The sequence below is a fragment of the Hordeum vulgare genome, chromosome 5H, assembly GCF_904849725.1.
Source record: "Hordeum vulgare subsp. vulgare chromosome 5H, MorexV3_pseudomolecules_assembly, whole genome shotgun sequence".
NCBI lineage: Eukaryota > Viridiplantae > Streptophyta > Magnoliopsida > Poales > Poaceae > Hordeum > Hordeum vulgare.
In genome coordinates this window covers 110826437-110848711 of record NC_058522.1, presented here as the reverse complement: position 1 = coordinate 110848711, position 22275 = coordinate 110826437, and the positions used below count along the sequence as shown (strand labels likewise).

General features: G+C 43.1%; 2 protein-coding genes and 2 pseudogenes across 2 annotated transcripts; all 4 read left to right on the top strand.

Annotated features, from left to right (window-relative positions):
• The first annotated feature begins 6100 nt into the window (after positions 1-6100).
• Positions 6101-7158, top strand: LOC123398952 (annotated as a pseudogene).
• A 3062-nt stretch (positions 7159-10220) lies between these two features.
• LOC123396065 (major pollen allergen Cor a 1 isoforms 5, 6, 11 and 16-like) lies at positions 10221-11152 on the top strand. The gene has a single exon (XM_045091096.1). The coding sequence runs from the start codon at positions 10412-10414 to the stop codon at positions 10910-10912; it is 501 nt and encodes a 166-aa protein (XP_044947031.1). The 5' UTR covers positions 10221-10411; the 3' UTR covers positions 10913-11152.
• Positions 11153-12674: 1522 nt separating this feature from the next.
• Positions 12675-16087, top strand: LOC123396391 (annotated as a pseudogene).
• Positions 16088-20558: 4471 nt separating this feature from the next.
• Positions 20559-21068, top strand: LOC123451925 (pathogenesis-related protein STH-21-like). Its single transcript, XM_045128483.1, has one exon. It carries the CDS (start codon positions 20568-20570, stop codon positions 21066-21068), a length of 501 nt encoding a protein of 166 aa, XP_044984418.1. The 5' UTR covers positions 20559-20567.
• Positions 21069-22275: the final 1207 nt, after the last annotated feature.

The window sequence follows — 22275 nt, the reverse complement described above, 5'->3', positions numbered from 1 at the left end:
AATCCCTTATAGATTGTTTGCCAAGTGAGAACTGAAAGTAACAAAGTAACAAAGCAAAGTAAAAGCGGAGATGTAAACGATGGATGTGAATAGACCCGGGGGCCGTAGTGTTTACTAGTGGCTTCTCTCATGAAAGCAAGTAGACGGTGGGTGAACAAATTACTGTCGAGCAATTGATAGAACCGCGCAAAGTCGTGACGATATCTATGCAATGATTATTTCTATAGGCATCACGTCTGAAACAAGTAGACTGATACTTTCTGCATCTACTACTATTACTCCTGACGTCGACCGCTATCCAGCATGCATCTAGTGTATTAAGTCCATAAGAACAGAGTAACGCCTTAAGCAAGATGACATGATGTAGAGGGATAATCTCAACCCAATGATAAAAACCCAATCTTTTTACCCTTGATGGCAACTACTTGATGTGTGCCTTGCTACCCCTACTGTCACTGGGAAAGGTCACCACATGACAGAACCCAAAACCAAGCACTTCTCCCATTGCAAGAATCATAGATCTAGTTGGCCAAATAAAACCCAAGACTCGGAGAGACTTACAAGGATATCAAATCATGCATATAAGAAATCAGCAAAGACTCAAATATATATCATAGATAATCTGATCACAAATCCACAATTCATCGGATCTCGACAAACACACCGCCAAAGAAGATTACATCGGATAGATCTCCATGAAGATCATGGAGAACTTTGTATTGAACATCCAAGAGAGAGAAGAAGCCATCTAGCTCCTAACTACGGACCCGTAGGTCTGAAGTGAACTACTCACGAGTCATTGGAGGGGCGATGATGATGATGAAGAGGCCCTCCAACTCCAAAGTCCCCTCCGGCAAGGCGCCGGGAAGGGTCTCCAGATGAGATCTCGCGGAAACGGAAGCTTGTGGCGGCGGAAAAGTATTTTCGAGGCTTCCCTGATTTTTTGCACAATATTTGGGAAATTATAGGCCGAGGACCGAGGGGGCGGCCAGGGAGGCCACAAGCCTGCCCACCACCGCCTCCCCCTGGTGGCGGAGTGGGGGCTTATGGGCTCCCTGGAGCCCACCTGGCTTGGCCCAAAAGCCCCCTGGTCTTCTTCCGTTCGGGAAAAAATCATTTCGGGGTTTTTCTTCCGTTTGGACTCCGTTCCAAAATCATATCTGAAAAGAGTCAAAAACACGGAAAAAAACAGGAACTGGCACTTGGCACTGAATTAATAAGTTAGTCCCAAAAAGATATAAAAAGATACATAAAACAACCGAAGAAGTCAAGATAACAGCGTGAAACCATCAAAAATTATAGATACGTTTGAGTTGTATCAGAGAGCAGCAGCACGATCGCGAGCGGGCGACAACGAACGCGCGTGGGTAGCGCAACACGGGCACGACAGACATGAGTGTTGGTTTAACACTGGAGGGTCGGGAACGATTACGGAAAGCACTACGGCGGCGACGGAAGCTCGACAGCAACAACACGTTACGAGCTCGAGATCGAGCTAGGAAAAGAGGTGTTTCATGGGGATGCTCATCACGATGCTCAAGATGGCTTGGTGACCGGGGTAGTAGCAGAAGTGGCCTAGAATCAATCGGAGAGGTGTTGGCGATCGAGGCAGGGAAGAGCTCAATCCAGTCGTTGGGATGGTGCCGAGCTCGAGTTGGTCTATGTAGGCGAAGAAGAGGAGTAGAGCGGAGCTTCTGGACAGCACGAAATGACGGACGGTTGCCGGTGTCCATGCCTAGATTGGAGCCAAGGCTATGGCACAGGAAGACATGGCGAGGGGAGCAAGCACCGATGCAAGGAGGGAGAAGTGGGGTGAGCTAGAGTTTGGGGGAGGCCTCGGGGGTCTTGTAGACTTCAGGGAGGCATTGGATGGCCGACACGGCGACGACCGTGGCCGTGGCGAGCATCGGGGGCGTCCACGCCCCTCGTGGTGAACAAAGGAAGGAGAAGGGGGGCTTGTTGGGCTGGGCCTCACTGTGGACTAAGGCCCAGTCCATAGTGGGCCTTTTTATTTTCTTTTCCTTTTCTATTTTTATTTCTGTTTGTTTTATTTGTTTTTGTTTTGCATTTAATTTTAAAAGCAAACTAGTTTTATAAAATATAAAACTTGGTCCATAATTAGCATTGCATTTCTCGTCTCCGCCACAAAAAGTATGGGAGGCAATTGGAATGTCTTGGATTTTTCATAATTTAAATGAGATTTAAATTATTTTTTGACTTCTATTTTAATTGTTTTAGAGCTTCTAATTACTTAAAAAATATTGGTCCCTCCATCATAATTACCTATGGATTATTTTGCACCTTTGGAACATCTTAGTTTTCATGTTTGTGAATTTTTTGATTCACTTTTTATATGAATGTTGAATTTCAAATTGGAATATGAAATGAGATATGATTCTAAACATGATCAAGCACTGATTGGCAAAATGATTAGCTTAATCTTAGAGGGATTACGGTAGCTTAATTAGAGGGGTGTTACAAGAAAGAAGAGCATGTGCTGCACCATATGATTGGGATTTATTAGAGCAAGAAAGAAGTTGGGACGAAACCGGACGAGCCTAAGTTTCGCCATGGAGCTGGCTGAGGTATGCCACGGAAGGATCTGCAAACAGAGATCATCTTTGCCTCCGTCTGTTCGCCTCCAGCATGGCCCCAAGGGAGAGTTAAACAACCATGTCGGCAAGATCCAAAACGCAGCTCCACTTTATTTGTTGGAGAGAGACACTCACACAACACTAGACCTAGGATTGAGACCTCCATCCAACCCAGCATTGGCCACCATGGCCGACGGTGACGAAGGGGGGAGGTCGGACGAGGAAGCATTACGTGGAGCTCTCAAGGAAACGACAGAATGCCAGTTTGTCGCATGTTGCAGCAAACTGTCGTCGCTACGCATAGGGAAAGCGCACCAACGAAGCATGTCGGCATGCCAATTTTCTGCAATAGGCACAAAAGGGTTCTCGTTTCGGTTTTGGAACCTTCTACAAAATTCGAGTCGACGCTTACCGATTCTATGTTTTTTGTTTTCCCCTTTGTGTTTTTTTACTTTTCCTTTTTAGAATTAGTTTCTTTTTATATATAATGCTCATAAATTTCAAAAATATCAGTGTCTATAACAACGTGTTGGGAATTTCAAACATTGTTTGAAAATATAGGAATGTGCATTGTCCAAAAATGTTCGGGAATTTCCAAAAAGTTTCAAGAAAATGAAAATAAATTTGTGGTTTCGAAAAATATTCAAAAGTCCATGTTTTTGAAAAAAGTTAATATATTCAATACAAATTCTTGTAACTGAAAATTATTGTGACAAAACTTAACTTATGTTTTCCATAACGCGTTTCAAAAATTCACCAGTGCTTGAAAATTCAAAAAATGTTAACAATTTTAACTATTATTGTTATTCCAAATTTTTCCCTTTCTTATTCCTTTATTTCTTTTTCCCCTTATAGTTGATAATTCTAAATATTAATATTATAATTTTTTTGACATTTTTTATGAAATGTTAATCTTACATTTTTGAGGATTTAAGTATGTATTAGAAAATATTTATGATATATACAAAAATGTATAAATGAGAATGTAAAAAGTACTCCCTCCGTCCCAAAATATGAAACTGTTTTTGTCACCGTGATAGTGTAAAAAACTGTGTTATATTTTGGGACGAAGGCAGTAGAAAATGTTAATCATATTCAAAAAAGTTTGCGACAATTTAAAGAACGCAACATATTTAAAAAATAATGTATGTAAAATTTTAAAAAGTATCTACAGAAATGTAAAAAATGATTGTGTAATCCAGATTTTTTCAATTAAATTTTAAGATATGCATGTTACATTTTATAAAATGTTCACATGTTTCCAAGATGTCTTCTTGTCATTTCAAAAGAGTATGTACATTGCACACACATATTTTCATAGTTCAAAAAGAATGTTATTTGTCATTTGAAAAATGTTTTAACGTATATTTGAAAATTTGTTAACTTGTATTTGAAAAATATATTCAAAACATGTTTCGTGAAATGTTAAAAAAGTTAAACATGCATAAATATGTCTTTGCATGTTGACGATAAATGTAAAACGTGTGTGAAAAAGTAGACATGTGACCAAAAATAAAAAATAGTAAAGAAACAAAAAAGTGCGAGAAAATCAGAAAAACCTGAAAACCCCTAGGAAGAAACCAACAAAAACAAAGTATAACAAGTAAAAGAGAAAAAGCAAGAAAATCATTGAATAACCAAAGAAAACTAATAACACAACATAGAAAAAAGAAAAGCCGAGGAACCGATGAAAAGAAAAAAGAAAACCAGAAGAAAAACTGAAAATAATAATAGGAAAGACAAAAAGGGACAGGTCAAGGGATCTAGGAATACCTGGCTACAACTCAGATTATGCTGGGCCTAAAAAAGCCCGTGGTACAAACTTAGGCCCAGACCCGGTCCGACCCGATCCTATAGACCCGACCCAACTTAAACGTAAAAAACGGGTTCTGTAGGCCCGAGTCTGACTCGGCCCAACCTTTGGATTTGATTCTCAGGCCCGGACCAACCCACGGGCAAGCCCAGACCCAGCCCGACCAAGGAAATTTCATGCCGGGTCAGATCGGGTTGGTTAGACCGGCGTGTAGTCTTCTTTGTTAGGCCATTTTTATTAGGGCAGTCCAGGGCGTTGGCGCGCCGGCCCGAGCGCTCGCACCGGTCGCAGTCCAGTCGTCAGATCCACGGACCGCATCGTTAGATCCCCCATGCAGCAAAAATCCCTCGATGCAGCAAATTTTGGCCACGGCGAAGCAAATTTCGTTCACGGTTTAACAAAAATATGATTGTAGCAAAAAAAAATATCAACGTGGTCGTAGCAAAAAAAGAACGTTATTGATGTGTGGTAGCAAAACATAATGTGGGTTGTAGCAAAACAATCCGATGAACTCGGGTTGCAACTCTCACGTAAGTGTATGCAAGTATTTTAATGAACGGTTGTAGCAAAAAATGAAATCGGTTATAGCAAAAATTAACACGGTTGTAACAAAAGTCAAATGCCGGTTGTAGCAAAAAATCCAACAAACTCAAGTTGTAACCAAACATTAATGTAACTTTTTAATGGACAAATTATAGCAAAATGAGAAACGATTGTAGCAAATTTAAACATGATTACAGCAAATCTGGATAAAAATGTTGCAAGCCCTGGCCAACCAGCCGTGCGGGCCACGCGCGACCGGGCGAACCGTTTCCCTTTTTATTAGGAATCGTACGGACGAGGCATAGCCCCGAGGGAGTAAAGTCTCCCCTGTTGTGCGAATTTCAGCCCTTCTAGAATGGAAAACGTTTCTGGCCGGTGCGCCTGTCGATCCGTACGACCGACCGCACACGACCCGCGCGACCCCGCTGATTAGGCATGCAACATTTTTTCGTCTAAATTGTTGCAACCAGCGTCATATTTGTTACAAGCTTTATTTGCTACATTTGTCCAGTAAAAAAAACTGCATATACGTTTGATTGCAACTCCAGTTCGTCGAATTTTTCGTTACAATTGATGTTTTTTACTTTTGCTATAACCGGCATCATTTCTACTGCAACCGTTCACTAAAAAAGTTGTATACACGTTCATGTAGATATTTGTTACAACCGGCGTTTGACTTTTGCTACCACGCATCATCAACTTTGTTTTTTTGCTACGATCATGTTAATATTATTTTTGCTATAATTTTTTTTCAACCGTTGAAAGAATTGTTGCATTGCGTCGAAATTTTGCTGCATTAAAAAAAAATGTTGCATGAAGACATAACGATGTAGACGCGCGACCGTTGGCGGATCGTGCGGCTCGTGCGGGCCGGCCGAAAGTTTCGACCGGCACAAAGCACTGACCTTCTAGAATCAGAACCGAGCAGTCAGCAGCACGAACACATGGAAAGAAGATTCAACAGCTGCAGAAAGAAATAACAGCCTGAACTCTCCAAGAGTCCAACCATGTGATCTCCGGTCCAAGTTCATCAATTACTACTGTACTATTTTATGGATCTCTTGCCTTGCTCTGAAATTTTTTTTTGCACCTACTCTATATAAATCAGCCCCTTGCTTGCTCTCCCTCATCACCGGTCTTCACTCTTCACTAGAACTTGCCAGCAGCGCTAGTGTGCAGCGAGCCAGCGACCAACCGACAAGAACAAGATGGTCGCCGGCTGTGTCATCACCGAGGAGTGCGCCCTGGCGGTGTCGACGGAGCGGCTGTGGAAGGTGGTCTTCTCCGGCGAGGACACGGCCGCCCTGCCCAAGGCCTGCGCGGGCTTCATCGGCGCCGTGGACGTCGAGGGCGACGGCGGACCCGGCAGCGTCTCCACCATGACGCTCAGCCCGGCGGCGGCGGACGGCTGTCAGGCTCGGGCGTGATGAGGAGCTGCGTGGTGGCGCGCGACAACGCGGCTAGGGTGATCAAGACCGAGATGCTGGAGGGCGGCAAGGTGAGCGGCCAGCTCAAGTCGCAGGTGGTCCAGATGAAGCTCGAGGTGGCCAGGGGCGGTGCTTGTGTGGCGAAGCTCACGGTGGAGTACGAGAGGCTGGACGGCGGCAGGGCGCTGTCGGCGGAGGACCAGGCGACGTTCGCCGCCGGGTACCTCGACCTGCTCAAGATGGTCGAGGCATACGAGTACGTCTAATTATACCAAAACGAGAAACATAAGAAATAAATCAACTTTCCCTTCGTTCAAAATTATTTATCGCATAAATAAAGTAATCTGACCAAGTAGCCTGTGTTGTTGCCTCCTGATTGACTTCGCGAGAAAAATCAATTGATAAGCTTTAGTATAAATTATTGAGATATACATGAGTGTTTAATCCGTGTTTTAAGCTCGCATTTCATGTGTAAGTTGCTTCAAGCATTGATGGAGATAAATATTAGAGCAGTTTGGTTTTGTGACAAATGCACTTCTTTCTTATCAGTCAATTCAAATTAAATGGCGAGACAAGCCAAACGTATAAAGGGCAATATCGATCATGTAACCATTTTCATATGTGTGATGGACTGTCGATACATATATGCCATACGTACAAGCTGGCAGAGGACGGAAAAAAAACAAAGAAGGGCAAATCTGACATAAAAAGTTGTTGTCACTATAAGTAATAGCGACGGACCGAAAGACTAAGTTTTGTTGGCGAGACAACGATAGAGCTTGACGTGACTTATAACTAATGCTTTCAGCTTTTATAGAGAATGCACTCATATTTTTTGAGTCGATGCAGTAGAACATGTGTTTGCAAAAACCAAATGCCCTATCGTGCGTGACTGAGGTGCATGACTGAGTTCACAGCCACTTGAGCTTAAGTGCTAAATTGATGGCCAACAATCGAGCAGCGCGAGTTCATACAGAGGGCTTGGTTGCGTTTATCTTATTTTTCTAGCTAGACCATGACTAGTTCAAAGAAAATCATTCAGTCAGACAAGACATATACCTTAATGAACGCTTTCTTAGAAAATCAAGGTGAGGCGGCCGCCAAACCTTGCCTTACTCGCTCCTCCGTTCTTAAAGAGCATACGTTCGGCTTAACTTTGTACCTGCCCCTCGTAAGAATAGTCGTCATCACGACTTTGACCGGCGGCCATCATGAGTCGTCGCCGCCCCCAGCGTCGACCCCGCTCGAGTTCACTCGTCGTTGGGCTCATCTGCGTCGTCGCACGTGGCGCCATCCAGCAACCCTGCTCTCACACGGCACTATCATCGTCGCCCTACCCATAATTGGAGGTGTCAAGCACACCGTCTTTGGTGCACCCCCCGCGAGACGTCATGTGATGCACTTTCGCGCTCTTCCAACTCGTCAACCAAGACGAGGATGACGTCGACCCCCGGCCTACGTTGGAACTTAATCAACAGAAGGTTTGATCTTGGCACCCCTTTTTTGTGCATATTGTAATGGTGCCAAAAAAACCACTACTTTGTTTATATAACTTAACCATATGATGGTCCCTTCGTGCACATTGATATGGTGCCGAAAAAAATCATCTTAATAGTGATTGGTACCATAAAATTTGCTTTTGGACATATTATTTTGTTCGTCATAGGACATCATCGATTTTGCGTTTGAATGGAATATGTCACTGATAATGTTGTGCGGTGTTTAGATTGATCCGAGACTCCATTTGAATGTGTTTGGATGGAGCATGAAATCGCATATGCTCGCTATGAATCTACTCCCTCTGTTCCTAAATATAAGTCTTTAAAGAGATTTTACTACGAACTACATACGGATGTGTATAGATATATTTTAGAATGTAGATTCATTCATTTTGCTTTGTATGTAGTCCGTAGTAAATTTTTTTAAAAGACTTATATTTAGAAACGGAGGGAGTACTTGTTAGAATTAATCTTGGACGTCATATGAAAACCTACCTCCCGAGGACACCCATATCAGTGAGGCCGAAGCCGAGAGTGTTAATGTAAGTGATGCATTTGTTGATAGTTTTTTAAAAAGCAACTCGGAACTTAAATGTCTTACTTTTAAAGCTCTACACGTAGACGTTGATGTTGACAATGAGCAGAACGATCTCGACGAATCTTATATTGATGACCCAAGCCAAGTATAATGAATAATTTGTACGGCAGGAAATGATATAACAACCGAGTGATAACAACTTACATCTCTTTATTTCTAATTTTGCATAGGAGGTTGGCAGTGCTCCTAGCGGGTAGTTGGCACGATGAGTGATGATGATGAAGATATTGGGCAAGCTGAATATGAGCAAGAGGCATTGGAAGATAATAGCAATGATGTTTGGTTCAAAGGAAGACCCCTATGTGTTCTACCATAACTATGCAAAAGTGTATTGCTTCAACATTAGAAAAGAAAGCCTAACAGTCAAAGTCAACACTTTGACTTTTATGTCATGTCAGACCTCACGGGTTAAGCACTCGGACACTTAAATTTTTTGACTCAGCAAATCAAAATTATGATAGCACTTCAAGAAATTAAAAAACAAGTAGTTTTTCGTAGCCCTAGCATGCAGTAGCTTTTTGGACGCAGACTTTTTGCTATTTACTCTAGAAGGATCATCAGGGTCACGCAATCGGAGTAGTAGACATGGTTAAGCAACTACAACCGAACATAACAAATATAACCCCTAAACGCCCGCGGACGCGCCCGGTTAATAATCGGACGTGTCTCTGTTTATCCTCCCGCACAGCCATATTTCTCAATTTTCTCTCATTTGTCCGGCCACTTGCACGTGCTTTATGAAGACGAAAAGAGAGCAAGAAAAAAAATAAAGAAAAGGAAAAATTGCTCCGGGATGGGGTCATGTTCTACTCCTATGTGGCGAACCGTCAAGACGCGTCCGCGAGTCCTCGTATACTTTCTATATTTGGGTACGAGGGTTTGCCGATAGGCCAATAGTATATGAATAATATGTAGGATTTGGTTAAATCATTTTTTTTCCTTTTTTTCTGTCCGATCAATTTATAGATGCTTTTACGATCGATGTGCCATAAAAATTCTTGAAAAATGGTAACTTTGATAGCACTATCCAGGAAACTTTTGGTCATAATACTGTAGAAGAGTGCAATACTGGATTGATTATAAGGTACAACCCACATGAATATACGCTATACTAAGGAAAATAATTTTATTTTGAACTTGCAACAATTACAAAGTTGACTTTTCACAGAGCCATATGCATTGAATTTTTTGTTAATGATGCATAAGATTTTGATAGATAGAGAGAAGTTTGAAGTGTCAAATACTCCCTCCGTTTTTTTATATAAGGTGTATTAGTTTTTCAGAAAGTCAAAAGATATCTATGTTTGACCAACTTTATAGTAAAATATATAAACATTTACAATACTATAAATACAAAATATAAAAATATATTTCATGGTTAATCTAGTGATAATGATTTAGTATTCTAAACATTGATATTTTTATCAATAAACTTGATCAAAGTTAGAGAAGTTTGGCTTTTTGAAAAAATAATACACCTTATACAACCGATTCCAAATAATAATTTTGTTTTCATAGTCTACCAGTGTGCAAAGAAAATCCCAATATTACTGTCATCCCATCTTTACTTTACAATAAAAAATAAAACACACACACACAGACACGTACGGGCTTAGATAATTTTGCCTATTTGAAATTTCAGCCCTTCTAGAATAGACCAAGCAGTCAACAGCACGAACGCATGGGAAGAAGATTGAACAGCTGTACAAAGAAATAGCAGCCTGAACGCTCCAAAAGTCCAACCATGTGATCTCCGGTCCAAGTTCATCAATTACTATTTTATGGATCTCTTGCCTTGCTCTGAATTTTTCTTTTGCACCTACTCTATATAAATCAGCCCCTTGCTTGCTCTCACTCATCACCGGTCTTCACTCTTCACTAGAACTTGCCAGCAGCGCTAGTGTGCAGCGAGCCACTGACCGACGGACAAGAACAAGATGGTCGTCGGCTGTGTCATCACCGAGCAGTGCGCCCTGGCGGTGTCGACAGAGCGGCTGTGGAAGGTGGTCTACTCCGGCGAGGACACGGCCGCCCTGCCCAAGGCCTGCGCAGGATTCATCGACACCGTGGACGTCGAGGGCGACGGCGGACCCGGCAGCGTCTTCACCATGACGCTCAGCCCGGCGGCGGCGGAGCTGTCAGGCTCGGGCGTGATGAAGAGCCGCGTGGTGGCACGCGACAACGCGGCCAGGGTGTTCAAGACAGAGGTGCTGGAGGGCGACAAGGTAAGTGGCCAGCTCAAGTCGCAGGCGGTCGAGATGAAGCTTGAGGCGGCAGGGGATGGTGCTTGCGTGGCGAAGCTCCGGGTAGAGTACGAGAGGCTGGACGGCGGTGGGGCGCTGTCGGTGGAGGACCAGGCGGCGCTCGCCGCCGGGTACCTCGACCTGCTCAAGATGGTCGAGGCATACCTGGTCGCCCATCCTGCCGAGTACGCCTAATTAAACCAAAACGAGAAAAATCAACTCTCCCTTCGTTTGAAATTATTTGTCGCATAAATAAATAAAGTAATATGACCAAGTAGCCTGTGTTGTTTGCCTCCTGATCGACTTCGCGAGAAAAATCAATTGGTAAGCTTTAGTATAAATTATTGAGGTATACATGAGCGTTTAATCCCTGTTTTAAGCTCGCATTTCGTGTGTAAGTTGCTTCAAGAATTAATGGAGATAAATATTTGAGCAGTTTGGTTTTGTGACAAATGCACTTCTTTCTAATCAGTCAATTCAAATTAATTGGCGAGACAAGCCAAACGTATAAAGGACAATATCAATCATGTAATCATTTTCATATGAGTGATGGACTGTCGATACCTATACGCCATACGTACAAGCTGGCAGAGGACCCAAAAAAAAATAAGGCAAATCTGATATAAAAAGTTGCTGTCACTATAAGTAATAGCGATGGGCCGAAAAACTAAGTTTTATTAGGATGTGAGATAACGATAGAGCTTGACGTGACTTGTAACTAATGCATTCAACTTTTATAGGGAATGCACTCATATTTTTGAGTCAGATGCAGTGGAACATGTGCTTGCAAAAACCAGATGCCCTATCGTGCGTGACTGAGGTGCATGACTGAGTTTGCAGCCACTTGAGCTTAAGTGCTAAATTGATGGCCAACAACCCAGCAGCGCGAGTTCATAGAGAGGGCCTCATTGTGTTTATCTTATTTTCCCAGCAAGACCATGACTAGTTCAAAGAAAACCATCCAGTCGAACAAGACATATACCTGAATGAACGCCTTTTATAAAATCAAGGTGAGGCGGCCGCCCAACCTTGCTTTACTGGCTCCTTCGTCCTTAACGAGCATACGTTCGGTTTAACTATGTATCGGCCCCTCGCAAGAAAAAAAAAATCTCCGGACCAATCCAATCCATAGTCGTCATCACGACTTTGACCGGCGGCCATCATGAGTCGTCGCCGCCCCTAGCGTCGACCCCGCTCGAGTTCACGTCGTCGTTGGGCTCATCTGCGTCGTCGCACGTGGCGCCATCCAGCAACCCTGCTCTCACGCGGCACTGTCGTCGTCGCCCTACCCGTCATTGGAGGTGCCAAGCACACCGTCTTTGGTGCACCTCCCCGCAAGACGTCATGTGCTGCAGTTTCACGCTCTTCCAAATCGTCGACCAAGACGAGGAAGACGTCGATGCTGGAATTATTGGCCAGCCCAATTATTATTTCAAAAAAAATCATAATAAATCCTAGAGGCCCACGCAGCCCATTTGTGCAAGGCAAGAGGTGGAAATATTTAGTCCCACATTTCTAGTTTAGTGGGAGTCGGATCTCCTTATAAGGGAGGATGTTTCCACACATGTATGAGCTTGAGAACAAGAGAGACATACACACGTGCTCCTCCTCCTCCATCGCCCGTCACGCCTCGTCACGACGCGTCGTGGGTTGCGGGAATGAGCCGAACTAAATTTTTTCCACGCACGACTGGTATACGAAAGGTCACTCGAAGAAGCTGAACTCTTCGACTGTTGTCTGTTCGTTTCGTCTCCGTCACTGGCCTCTCGCCTCCTTCTCTTGCGTCTATAAAAGAGAGGTCGCTCCTCTCCAGAGAAGACGCATCAGAACTTCCTCTCGCCACTGTTTCCTTTCTCTGTGATGCTGCTACGTTTTTTACCATCCCGTCTTGCGACGTGCACCGTAGGTCCGGACAGTAGGCCTTCGAAACTCCGTCTCTTTGAGTCCCGTACGGGAGATGGGCGATAAGGTATTTGGGGAGCGCTCAGCGCGACTACTGGTTTCCATCACGGACACAGACGATCTCTTCCCGGACGACGACTACTTCCCTGACGTCGACCACCTCTTCGGGAACATGGTAAACGCCAACACCAACCCTATTGTTGTTGCAACTCAGTACGTACTCATGTTTTTTTTAGTTCCTACCGCAACTTTTACTATAGTTTCACTTCTAGATATGTTCCGTTTCTGCTCATCACTCCATATGATACCTTGTGTATATAGAACGATTACACATATGTTCTTTTCTAGATCATATGTGCACATATCTTTTGTCGTCTCATCTATATTTTGCATGTCTTCTTTCATCTTTATTATGATGGTCATGTTTATCCTAATTTTCTTTTAATAAAATCCTATGGTAAATTGCTCATATTTCCAACAATCCAAAAACCTTATTATAGGCATTTACCCCGAGTGGTTTTGTTGCTTCCATGAGACCTCCTATTTTTGAGGGTATCCACTATAAGAGGTGGCGCATGAGAGCTGTTCTATGGTTTCAAACCATGAGATGCTATGACGCCACTCTTGACAAACCTGATGGAGATCATGATGCTCAACAGGAACTAGTTTTCCAGAAAATGGATACCTTGTTTAAGGCTGCTCTCTTGAGCGTTCCTGGTGAGAACATAGTTGATGCTTATGCGTCAATTGATAATGGAAAAGAAATGTGGGATGCACTCGAGGCCAAGTTTGGGGTCTCGGATGCTGGCACTGAGTTGTACATCATGGAACAATTCTATGACTACAGGATGACAGAAGAGCGCTCCCTGGTTGAGCAAGCTCACGACATACAGTCATTTGCAAGAGAATTTGAGCACTTCAATTGCATGCTACCCGACAAGTTTGTTGCCGGAGGCATCATCACTAAACTTCTCCTTCGTGGAGGAACTTTGCTACCTTACTGAAGCATAAAAGGCAAGAGTTTTCCGTTTTGGATCTCATAGGTACTCTTGATGTGGAAGAAAACGCGAGAGCAAAAGACACACGTGCTCGAGGTATTGAGGGAGGTTCTAGTGCTAATCTGGTACAGAAGAAAAACTTCCAGCCCCACAATTTCAAGAACAAGGGCAAGTTTGATGGTAAAGCAAAGTTCGATGGGAAGAACAAGGTTGTACAACACACCAACTTCAAGAAGAAGAATGACAAGAAGAAAGGTGTTTTTTATGTGTGTGGAGATCCTGATCATTGGGCACCTAACTGTCCTAACCGTTATGACAAGCGTCAACATGGGAAAGGTGGCAAGTCCGCTAATGTTGTCATTGGTGACACTGACGTGGAGGATGCTGGGTATGGTATATTTCCCACTATCCTTTCAGTATGTCATTTCCCCGATTGGTTGATTGACACGGGTGCTAATGTGCATGTGTGCGGTGATATTTCCATGTTTTCGTCTTATCAGTCCACACGGACTTCCACCGTGCTGATGGGCAACGTATCAAGTGCTTCTGTCCATGATGTTGGCACGGTCGATCTGAATTTTACTTCGGGGAAGGTCATGCGGCTGAAGAACGTGCACTATCTCCCCTCTATGAATAACAATCTTGTTAGCAGATCTCTTTTGTGTAGAGATGGCTACAAGCTTGTCTTTGAGTCAAATAAATTTGTAATATCCGAGTATGGAATTTTTGTTGGTAAAGGCTACGAGTCAGGAGGCCTGTTCCATTTATCCTTGGTAGACGTTTGCAATAAAGTTGTTAATCATGTTTACAACAATTGTGAATCAAATGTGTGGCATTCACGTCTCTGTCATGTTAATTTTGGTTGCATGTCGCGACTTTTCAAATGGAACTTAATCCCTAGCTTCACCACTGTCAAGGGATCTAAGTGTCAAGTTTGTGTGCAAGCCAAGCAACCTTGTAAGTCTCACACGACTGCCGAAACGAGAAATCTTGCACCATAGAGTTCATACATTCAGATCTATGTGAAATGAATGGTGTTTTGACAAAAGGTGGAAAGAAATATTTCATGACGTTAATTGATGACTCCACTAGATACTGCCGAGTGTATCTTCTGAAATCTAAGGATGAGGCTTTGAACTTTTTCAAGATTTATGAAGCTAAAGTAGAAAATCAACTTGATCGAAGATCAAGCGGCTTAGATCCGATCATGGTGGAGAGTATTTCTCAAATGAATTTGATTACTTCTATGAGGAACATGGTATAATCCATCAGAGGACACCTCCCAATTCACCTAAGTCAAATGGGATAGCTGAAAGAAAGAACCATACTCTAACTGATTTGGTTAACGCCATGTTAGACACATCGGGTCTCTCCAAGACATGGTGGGGGAGGCGATATTGACTGCATGTCATGTCCTAAACCGAGTTCTCACTAAGAATAAAGAGATTTCTCCATTCAAGGAATGGGAAAAGAAAAGGTTAAAACTCTCTTATCTACGAACCTGGGGTTGTTTGACGAAAGTTAATGTGCCAATCCCAAAGAAGCACAAGCTAGGACCAAAAACTGTGGATTGTGTATTCCTGGGATATGCTTTTCATAGCATTGGATATAGATTCTTGGTTCTAAAATCTGATGTATCTGACATGCATGTCGGTACAATCATGGAGTCGAATGATGCAACTTTTTTCGAAGATATCTTTCCCATGAAAGATATAGCTACCTCATCTAATCAGGATATGCCTAATTCATCGAATCATGAATTAGTTACAATTCATGAGCCTATCATTTCGATGGAACACTTTGAAAATATTATGGAGGAGAACAATGAAGTTCCTACCAGGAGCAAGAGACAAAGGACTGCAAAGTCCTTTGGTGATGATTTTCTTGTGTATCTCATAGATGACACTCCCAGCTTTATTTCAGAGGCCTACGCGTTTGAAGATGCTGACTACTGGAAGGAAGCAGTCCATAGTAAGATGGATTCCATCTTGGCAAATGAAACTTGGGACATCACTGATTGTCCTTATGGGTGCAAACCTATAGGATGCAAATGGGTATTCAAGAAGAAACTTAGGCATGCGCGGGCTTCATCGATGCCGTGGAGGTTGAGGGCGACGGCGGGCCCGGCAGCGTCTCCACCATGACGCTCAGCCCGGCGGCGACGGAGCTGTCAGGCTCGGGAGTGATGAGGAGCCGCGTGGTGGCGCGCGACAACGCGGCCAGGGTGATCAAGACGGAGATGTTGGAGGGCGGCAAGGTCAGCGGCGAGCTCAAGTCGCAGGTGGTCGAGATGAAGCTCGAGCTGGCCGGGGACGGCGCTTGTGTGGCGAAGCTCACGGTGGAGTACTAGAGGCTCGACGGCGGCGGGGCGCTGTCGGCGGAGGACCAGGCGGCTGTCGCCACCGGGTACCTTGACCTGCTCAAGATGGTCGAGGCATACCTGGTCGCCCACCCTGCCGAATACGCCTAATTAAAACAACGCGAGAAACATCAAAAATAAATCTATCTTCCCCTATAAGAAAGAAGGGCAACACTAGACAGCGGCGCCGCACCCGCGTCTTGCAGTGTGGCGGCTCAATTAATCATCTTCCAATACAAAAATTAGCACCCTATTAATCACTCATCTAATGCAAAATTAGTGTGAGTGGAGTATCTTTCTCATGCATACATGTATGCATGCAATGATATCATCATGTATAATGAAAACTTCTACATGCATGCAATGATGTCATCAAGATTTCCTTTGATGTTTAAAATTCATATTTTTTTATCTACAAGACTGTTAATTCAATTGATGATCCGCTTTCATCATTACCTTTCTCGCGATAAGTTCTTCGAAACTAGATCACATGTTGACATGTTCCATCAACTATTTTTTTACGTTCATACTTGCCACATTATTTGACCCACTTGTCATATTATTAACCACTTACTTGCCTGAAAAAAATAACTTAATTAACACTTTTTGATATTGTTTCGTACAAAATCTTGTAGCAGTTTTCATTATACGTGATATAAAAGCATGTTATAAGTTGTGCTTGTCAATTTAAATATGATAACTTGTCATATTTACATACAACTTTGCCAGAAAACTATTTTGTGTGATTGTTAGTTTAATTATGCCGAGTTGTCATATTTAAAAACGATGGTCAAAAAATATTTTTTGTGGTTACCGGTTTTTAATATGTTGAGTTGTCATATATTTTTGCGCGTAATCGTCTAAAAAAGTTATTTGTGCTTGCCATTTTAATTATGTCGAGATGTCATATTCATACACAATTTCTAAAAATTTGACGATTAAGTTATTTTTATCAGAGAAATAAGTACTTACTAATATGACAAGTAAGTGCAATAAATGTGGTAAGTGCGAGCAAAAAAAGTTGTCGAAACATATCGACATGGGATCTAGTTTTGAAGATTTTGTCGAAACAAATCAACGGTGAAAACGGATCATCGATCGAATTAATGGTTTATAAGATAATTTTTTTTAATTCCAGTCATTTAAAACGAATCTGATGACATCATAGCATGCATGCATGCATGCATGAGGAAGAGAGCCGCCGCACGGGATGTCGAGGATGCGGCGCTTCTTGATAAAATTTTCCAAGAAAGAATCAATAAATCTACTATTAAGGTGAGTACATATCTTTGTTTTGATAAAATCATATGAGCAAGTAGCCCGGTGTATATTGCCTCGTGATCGACTTCGTGAGAAAAATCAATTGGTAATCTTTAGTATGAATTGTTTGAGGTATGTATTGACGGTTTTATCCCTGTTTTAAGCTCACATTTCGTGTGTAAGTTACTTCAAGCATCAATGAAGATAAATATTCGAGCAGTTTGGTTTTGTGACAAATGCATTTCTTTCTTATCAGTCAATTCAAATTAAATGACGAGACAACCCCTAGGGCAATATTGATCATATAACATTTTCATATGTGTGATGGACCGTCAATACATATACGCAATACGTACAAGCTGTCACAGGACGGAATAAAATGAGGTAGGGCAAACTCTAGCATAAAACGTTGTTGCCACTATAAGTAACAATGACGGATCGAAAGACTAAGGTTTGTTGAGATGTCGGACAACGATAGAACTCGACGTGACTTATAACTAATGCATTCAGCTTTTATAGGGAGTAGACTCATATTTTGTGAGTCGATGCACTGGAACATACACTTGCAAAAACCGAATGCCCACAATAGTGTGTGACTGATATGCATGACTGAGTTCACGGCATCTTGAGCTTAGTGCTAAATTGATGACCAACAACCTAACATCAGGAGTTCATACACATGGCCGTGGTTGCTTGTCCGTTTGTCTTATTTTCCCAGCTAGACCACGACTAGCTCGAAGACAACCATCCAGTCGGACAAGAACACTTTTTTTAGTAAATCAAGGTGAGGCAGTCACCCAACCTTGCCCTACCGTCTTCTCCGCCCCCTAATAAACATACATTCGGCTAAACTATGTACCGTCCCCTCGTAAGAAAAAAACGTTGGCCCAACCCGATCCATAGTCATCATCATGACTTTGACCAGCAGCCATCATGAGTTGTCGCCGCCCCCAGCGTCGACCCCGCTCGAGTTCACATCGTCGTTGGGCTCATCTACGTCATCGCACGTGGCGCCATCCAGCAACCCTGCTCTCACACGGCACTGTCGTCGTCGCCCTACCCATAATTGGAGGTGCCAAGCACACCGTCTTTGGTGCACCTCCCCGCAAGACGTCGTGTGATGCACTTTCGCGCTCTTCCAAATTGTCGACCAAGACGAGGACGACGTCTTAGCACCCCTGTTTTTTGTGCATATTGTAATGGTGCCAAAAAACAACTAGTTTGTTTATATAACTTAACCATTTCGTGGTCCCTTTGTGAACATTGATATGGTGCCGAAAAAATCATCTTAACAGTGATTGCTACCGTAAAATTTGCTTTTGGACATATTATTTTGTTTGTCATAGGACATCATCAATTTTGCATTTGAATGGAATATGTCACTGATAATGTTGTGCGGTGTTTAGATTGATCCGGGACTCCATTTGAAGGTGTTTGGATGGAGCATGAAATCGGATATGCTGGCTATGAATCTACTAGTTTGAATTAATCTTGGACGTCATATGAAAACCTACCGCCCGAGGACACCCATATCAGTGAGGCCGAAGCCGAGAGTGCTAATGTAAGTGGTGCATTTGTTGATAGTTTTTTTAACAAGCAACTCGGAACTTACATGTCTTGCTTTTAAAGCTCTACACGTAGACGTTGATGTTGACAATGAGAAGAACGATCTCGACGAATCTTATGTTGATAACGCGAGCCAAGTATAGTGAATAATTTGTACGGCAGGGAATGATATAACAACCGAGTGACCACAACTTACATCTCTTTATTTCTAATTTTGCATAGGAGGTTGGCGGTGCTCCTAGCGGGCAGTTGGCACGATGAGTGATGATGATGAAGATATTGGGCAAGCTGAATATCAGCAAGAGGCATTGGAAGATAATAGCAATGATGTTTGGTTCCAAGGAAGACCCCTATGTGTTCTACCATAACTATGCAAAAGAGTATTGCTTCAACATTAGAAGAGAAAACTTAACAGTCAAAGTTAACAGTTTGACTTTTATGTCATGTCAAACCTAACAGATAGCCCAACGCTTAAAAGTTAAGCACTCGGACACTAATTTTTTTTGAATCAGCACATCAAAATTATGATAGCATTTCAAGAAATTAAAAAACAGGTAGTTTTTCGTAGCCCTAGCATGCAGTAGCTTTTTGGACGCAGAGTTTTTCCTATTTACTCTAGAAGGATCATCAGGATCACGCAATCTAAATAGTAGATATGGGTTAAGCATCTAGAGTCGAACATAGCAAATATAACCCCTAAACGTCCGCGGACGCGTCCGGTTAATAATCGGACGTGTCTCTGTTTATCCGCCTGCACAACCATATTTCTCAGTTTTTTCTCATTTGTCCGGCCACTTGCACGTGATTTGTGAAGACGAAGAGAGATCAAGAAAAAAAATAAAGAAAAGGAAAATTGCTCCGGGATGGGGTCATGTTCTACTCCTATGTGGCGAACTGACGCGTCCGCGAGCCCTCATATACTTTCTATATTTGAGATGGATACGAGGGATTCGGTTAAGCCATTTTTTCCCTTTTTTCGGTCTGGTCAATTTATAGATGATTTTACGATCGACGTGTCATGAAAATTCTTGAAAAATGGTAACTTTGATAGCACTATTCAGAAAACTTTTGGTCATAATACCGTAGGAGAGTGCAATACTGGATTGATTATAAGGTACAACCCACATGAATATACTCTACACTCAGGAAAATAGTTTTATTTTGAACTTACAGCAATTACAAAGTTGACTTTTCACAGAGCCATATGCATTAATTTTTTTGTTAATGATGCATAAGATTTTGATAGATAGAGAGAAGTTTGAAGTGTCAAATAATAAACAACCGATTCCAAATCATCATATTGTTTTCATAGTTTACCAGTGTGCAATGAAAACCCCAATATTACTGTCATCCCATCTTTACTTTACAATAAAAAATAAAATACACACACAGACACTTACGGGCTTAGAAAAGGGCGTGGCAATGCCGCCGCGCCTTCGATCTGCTAGTTCCTAATAGGAATTTTAACCCTTCTATAATCTAGACCGAGCAGTCAACAACAGGAACAGATGGGAAGAAGATTGAACAGCTGCACAAAGAAATAGCAGCCTGAACGCTCCAAGAGTGAAACCTACTCTATCTTCGGTCCAAGTTCATCAATTACTATTTTATGGATCTCTTGCCTTGCTCTGTATTTTTGTTTTGCACCTACTCTATATAAATCAGCCTCTTGCTTGCTCTCACTCATCACCAGTCTTCACTCTTCACTAGAACTTGCCAGCAGCGGTAGTGTGCAGCGAGCCAGTGACCGACGGACAAGAACAAAATGGTCGCCGGCTGTGTCATCACCGAGCAGTGCGCCCTGTCGGTGTCGACGGAGCGGCTGTGGAAGGTGGTCTTCTCCGGCGAGGAGACGGCCGCCCTGCCCAAGTCCTGTGCGGGCTTCATCGACGCTGTGGACATCGAGGGCGACGGCGGACCCGGCAGCATCTTCACCATGACGCTCAGCCCGGCGGCGGCAGAGCTGTCAGGCTCGGGCGTGATGAGGAGCCGCGTGATGGCCCGCGACAACGCGGCTAGGGTGTTCAAGACGGAGGTGCTGGAGGGCGACAAGGTAAGTGGGCAGCTCAAGTCGCAGGCAGTCGAGATGAAGCTCGAGGCGGCCGGGGATGGTGCTTGCGTGGCGAAGCTCAAGGTAGAGTACGAGAGGCTGGACGGCGGCGGGGCGCTGTCGGTGGAGGACCAGGCGGCGCTCGCCGCTGGGTACCTCGACCTGTTCAAGATGGTCGAGGCATACCTAGTCGCCCATCCTGCCGAGTACGCCTAATTAAACCAAAACGAGAAACATCGGAAATAAATCAACTTTTCCTTCTTTCGAAATTATTTATCGTATAAATAAATAAAGTAATATGATTAAGTAGCCTGTGTTGTTTGCCTCCTGATGGACTTCGCGAGAAAAATCAATTGGTAAGCTTTAGTATAAATTATTGAGGTATACATGAGTGTTAAATCCCTGTTTTAAGCTCGCATTTCCTGTGTAAGTTGCTTCAAGCATTGATGGAGATAAATATTTGAATAGTTTGGTTTTGTGACAAATGCATTTTTGTCTTATCAGTCAATTCAAATTAAATGGCGAGACAAGCCAAACGTATAAAGGGCAATATCGATCATATAACCATATTCATATGAGTGATGGAGTGTCGATACCTATACGCCATACGTACAAGCTGGCAGAGGATAAAAAAAAGTAGGGCAAATCTGACATAAAAAGTTGCTGTCACTATAAGTAATAGCGATGGACCGAAACACTAAGTTTGATTGGAATGTGAGACAACGATAGAGCTTGACGTGACTTATAACTAATGCATTCAACTTTTATAGGGAATGCACTCATATTTTTTAGTCGATGCAGTGGAACATGTGCTTGCAAAAACCAAATGCCCAATCGTACGTGACTGAGGTGCATGACTGAGTTCGCAGCCACTTGAGCTTAAGTGCTAAATTGATGGCGAACAACCCAGCAGCGCGAGTTCATAGAGAGGGCCTCATTGTGTTTATCTTATTTTCCCAGCAAGACCATGACTAGTTCAAAGAAAACCATCCTGTCGAACAAGACATATACCTCAATGAACGCCTTTTAGAAAATCAAGGTGAGGCGGCCGCCCAACCTTGTCTTACCGGCTCCTCCGTCCTTAACGAGCATACGTTCGGTTTAACTATGTATCGACCCCTCGCAAGAAAAAAAACAAAATCTCAGGGCCAATCCAATCCATAGTCGTCATCACGACTTTAACCAGCGGCCAACATGAGTCGTCGCCGCCCCCAGCGTCGACCCCACTCGAGTTCACGTCGTCGTTGGGCTCATCTGCGTCCTTGCACGTGGCGCCATCCAGCAACCCTGCTCTCACGCGGCACTTTCATCGCTGCCCTACCCGTCATTGGAGGTGCCAAGCACACCGTCTTTGGTGCACCTCCCCGCAAGACGTCATGTGATGCACTTTCGCGCTCTTCCAAATCGTCGACCAAGACGAGGA

Excerpts from the sequence above, each read along its gene's own strand:
- LOC123396065 (XM_045091096.1), top strand. The coding sequence starts at position 10,412 with ATGGTCGTCGGCTGTGTCATCACCGAGCAGTGCGCCCTGGCGGTGTCG.
- LOC123451925 (XM_045128483.1), top strand. The coding sequence starts at position 20,568 with ATGGTCGCCGGCTGTGTCATCACCGAGCAGTGCGCCCTGTCGGTGTCG.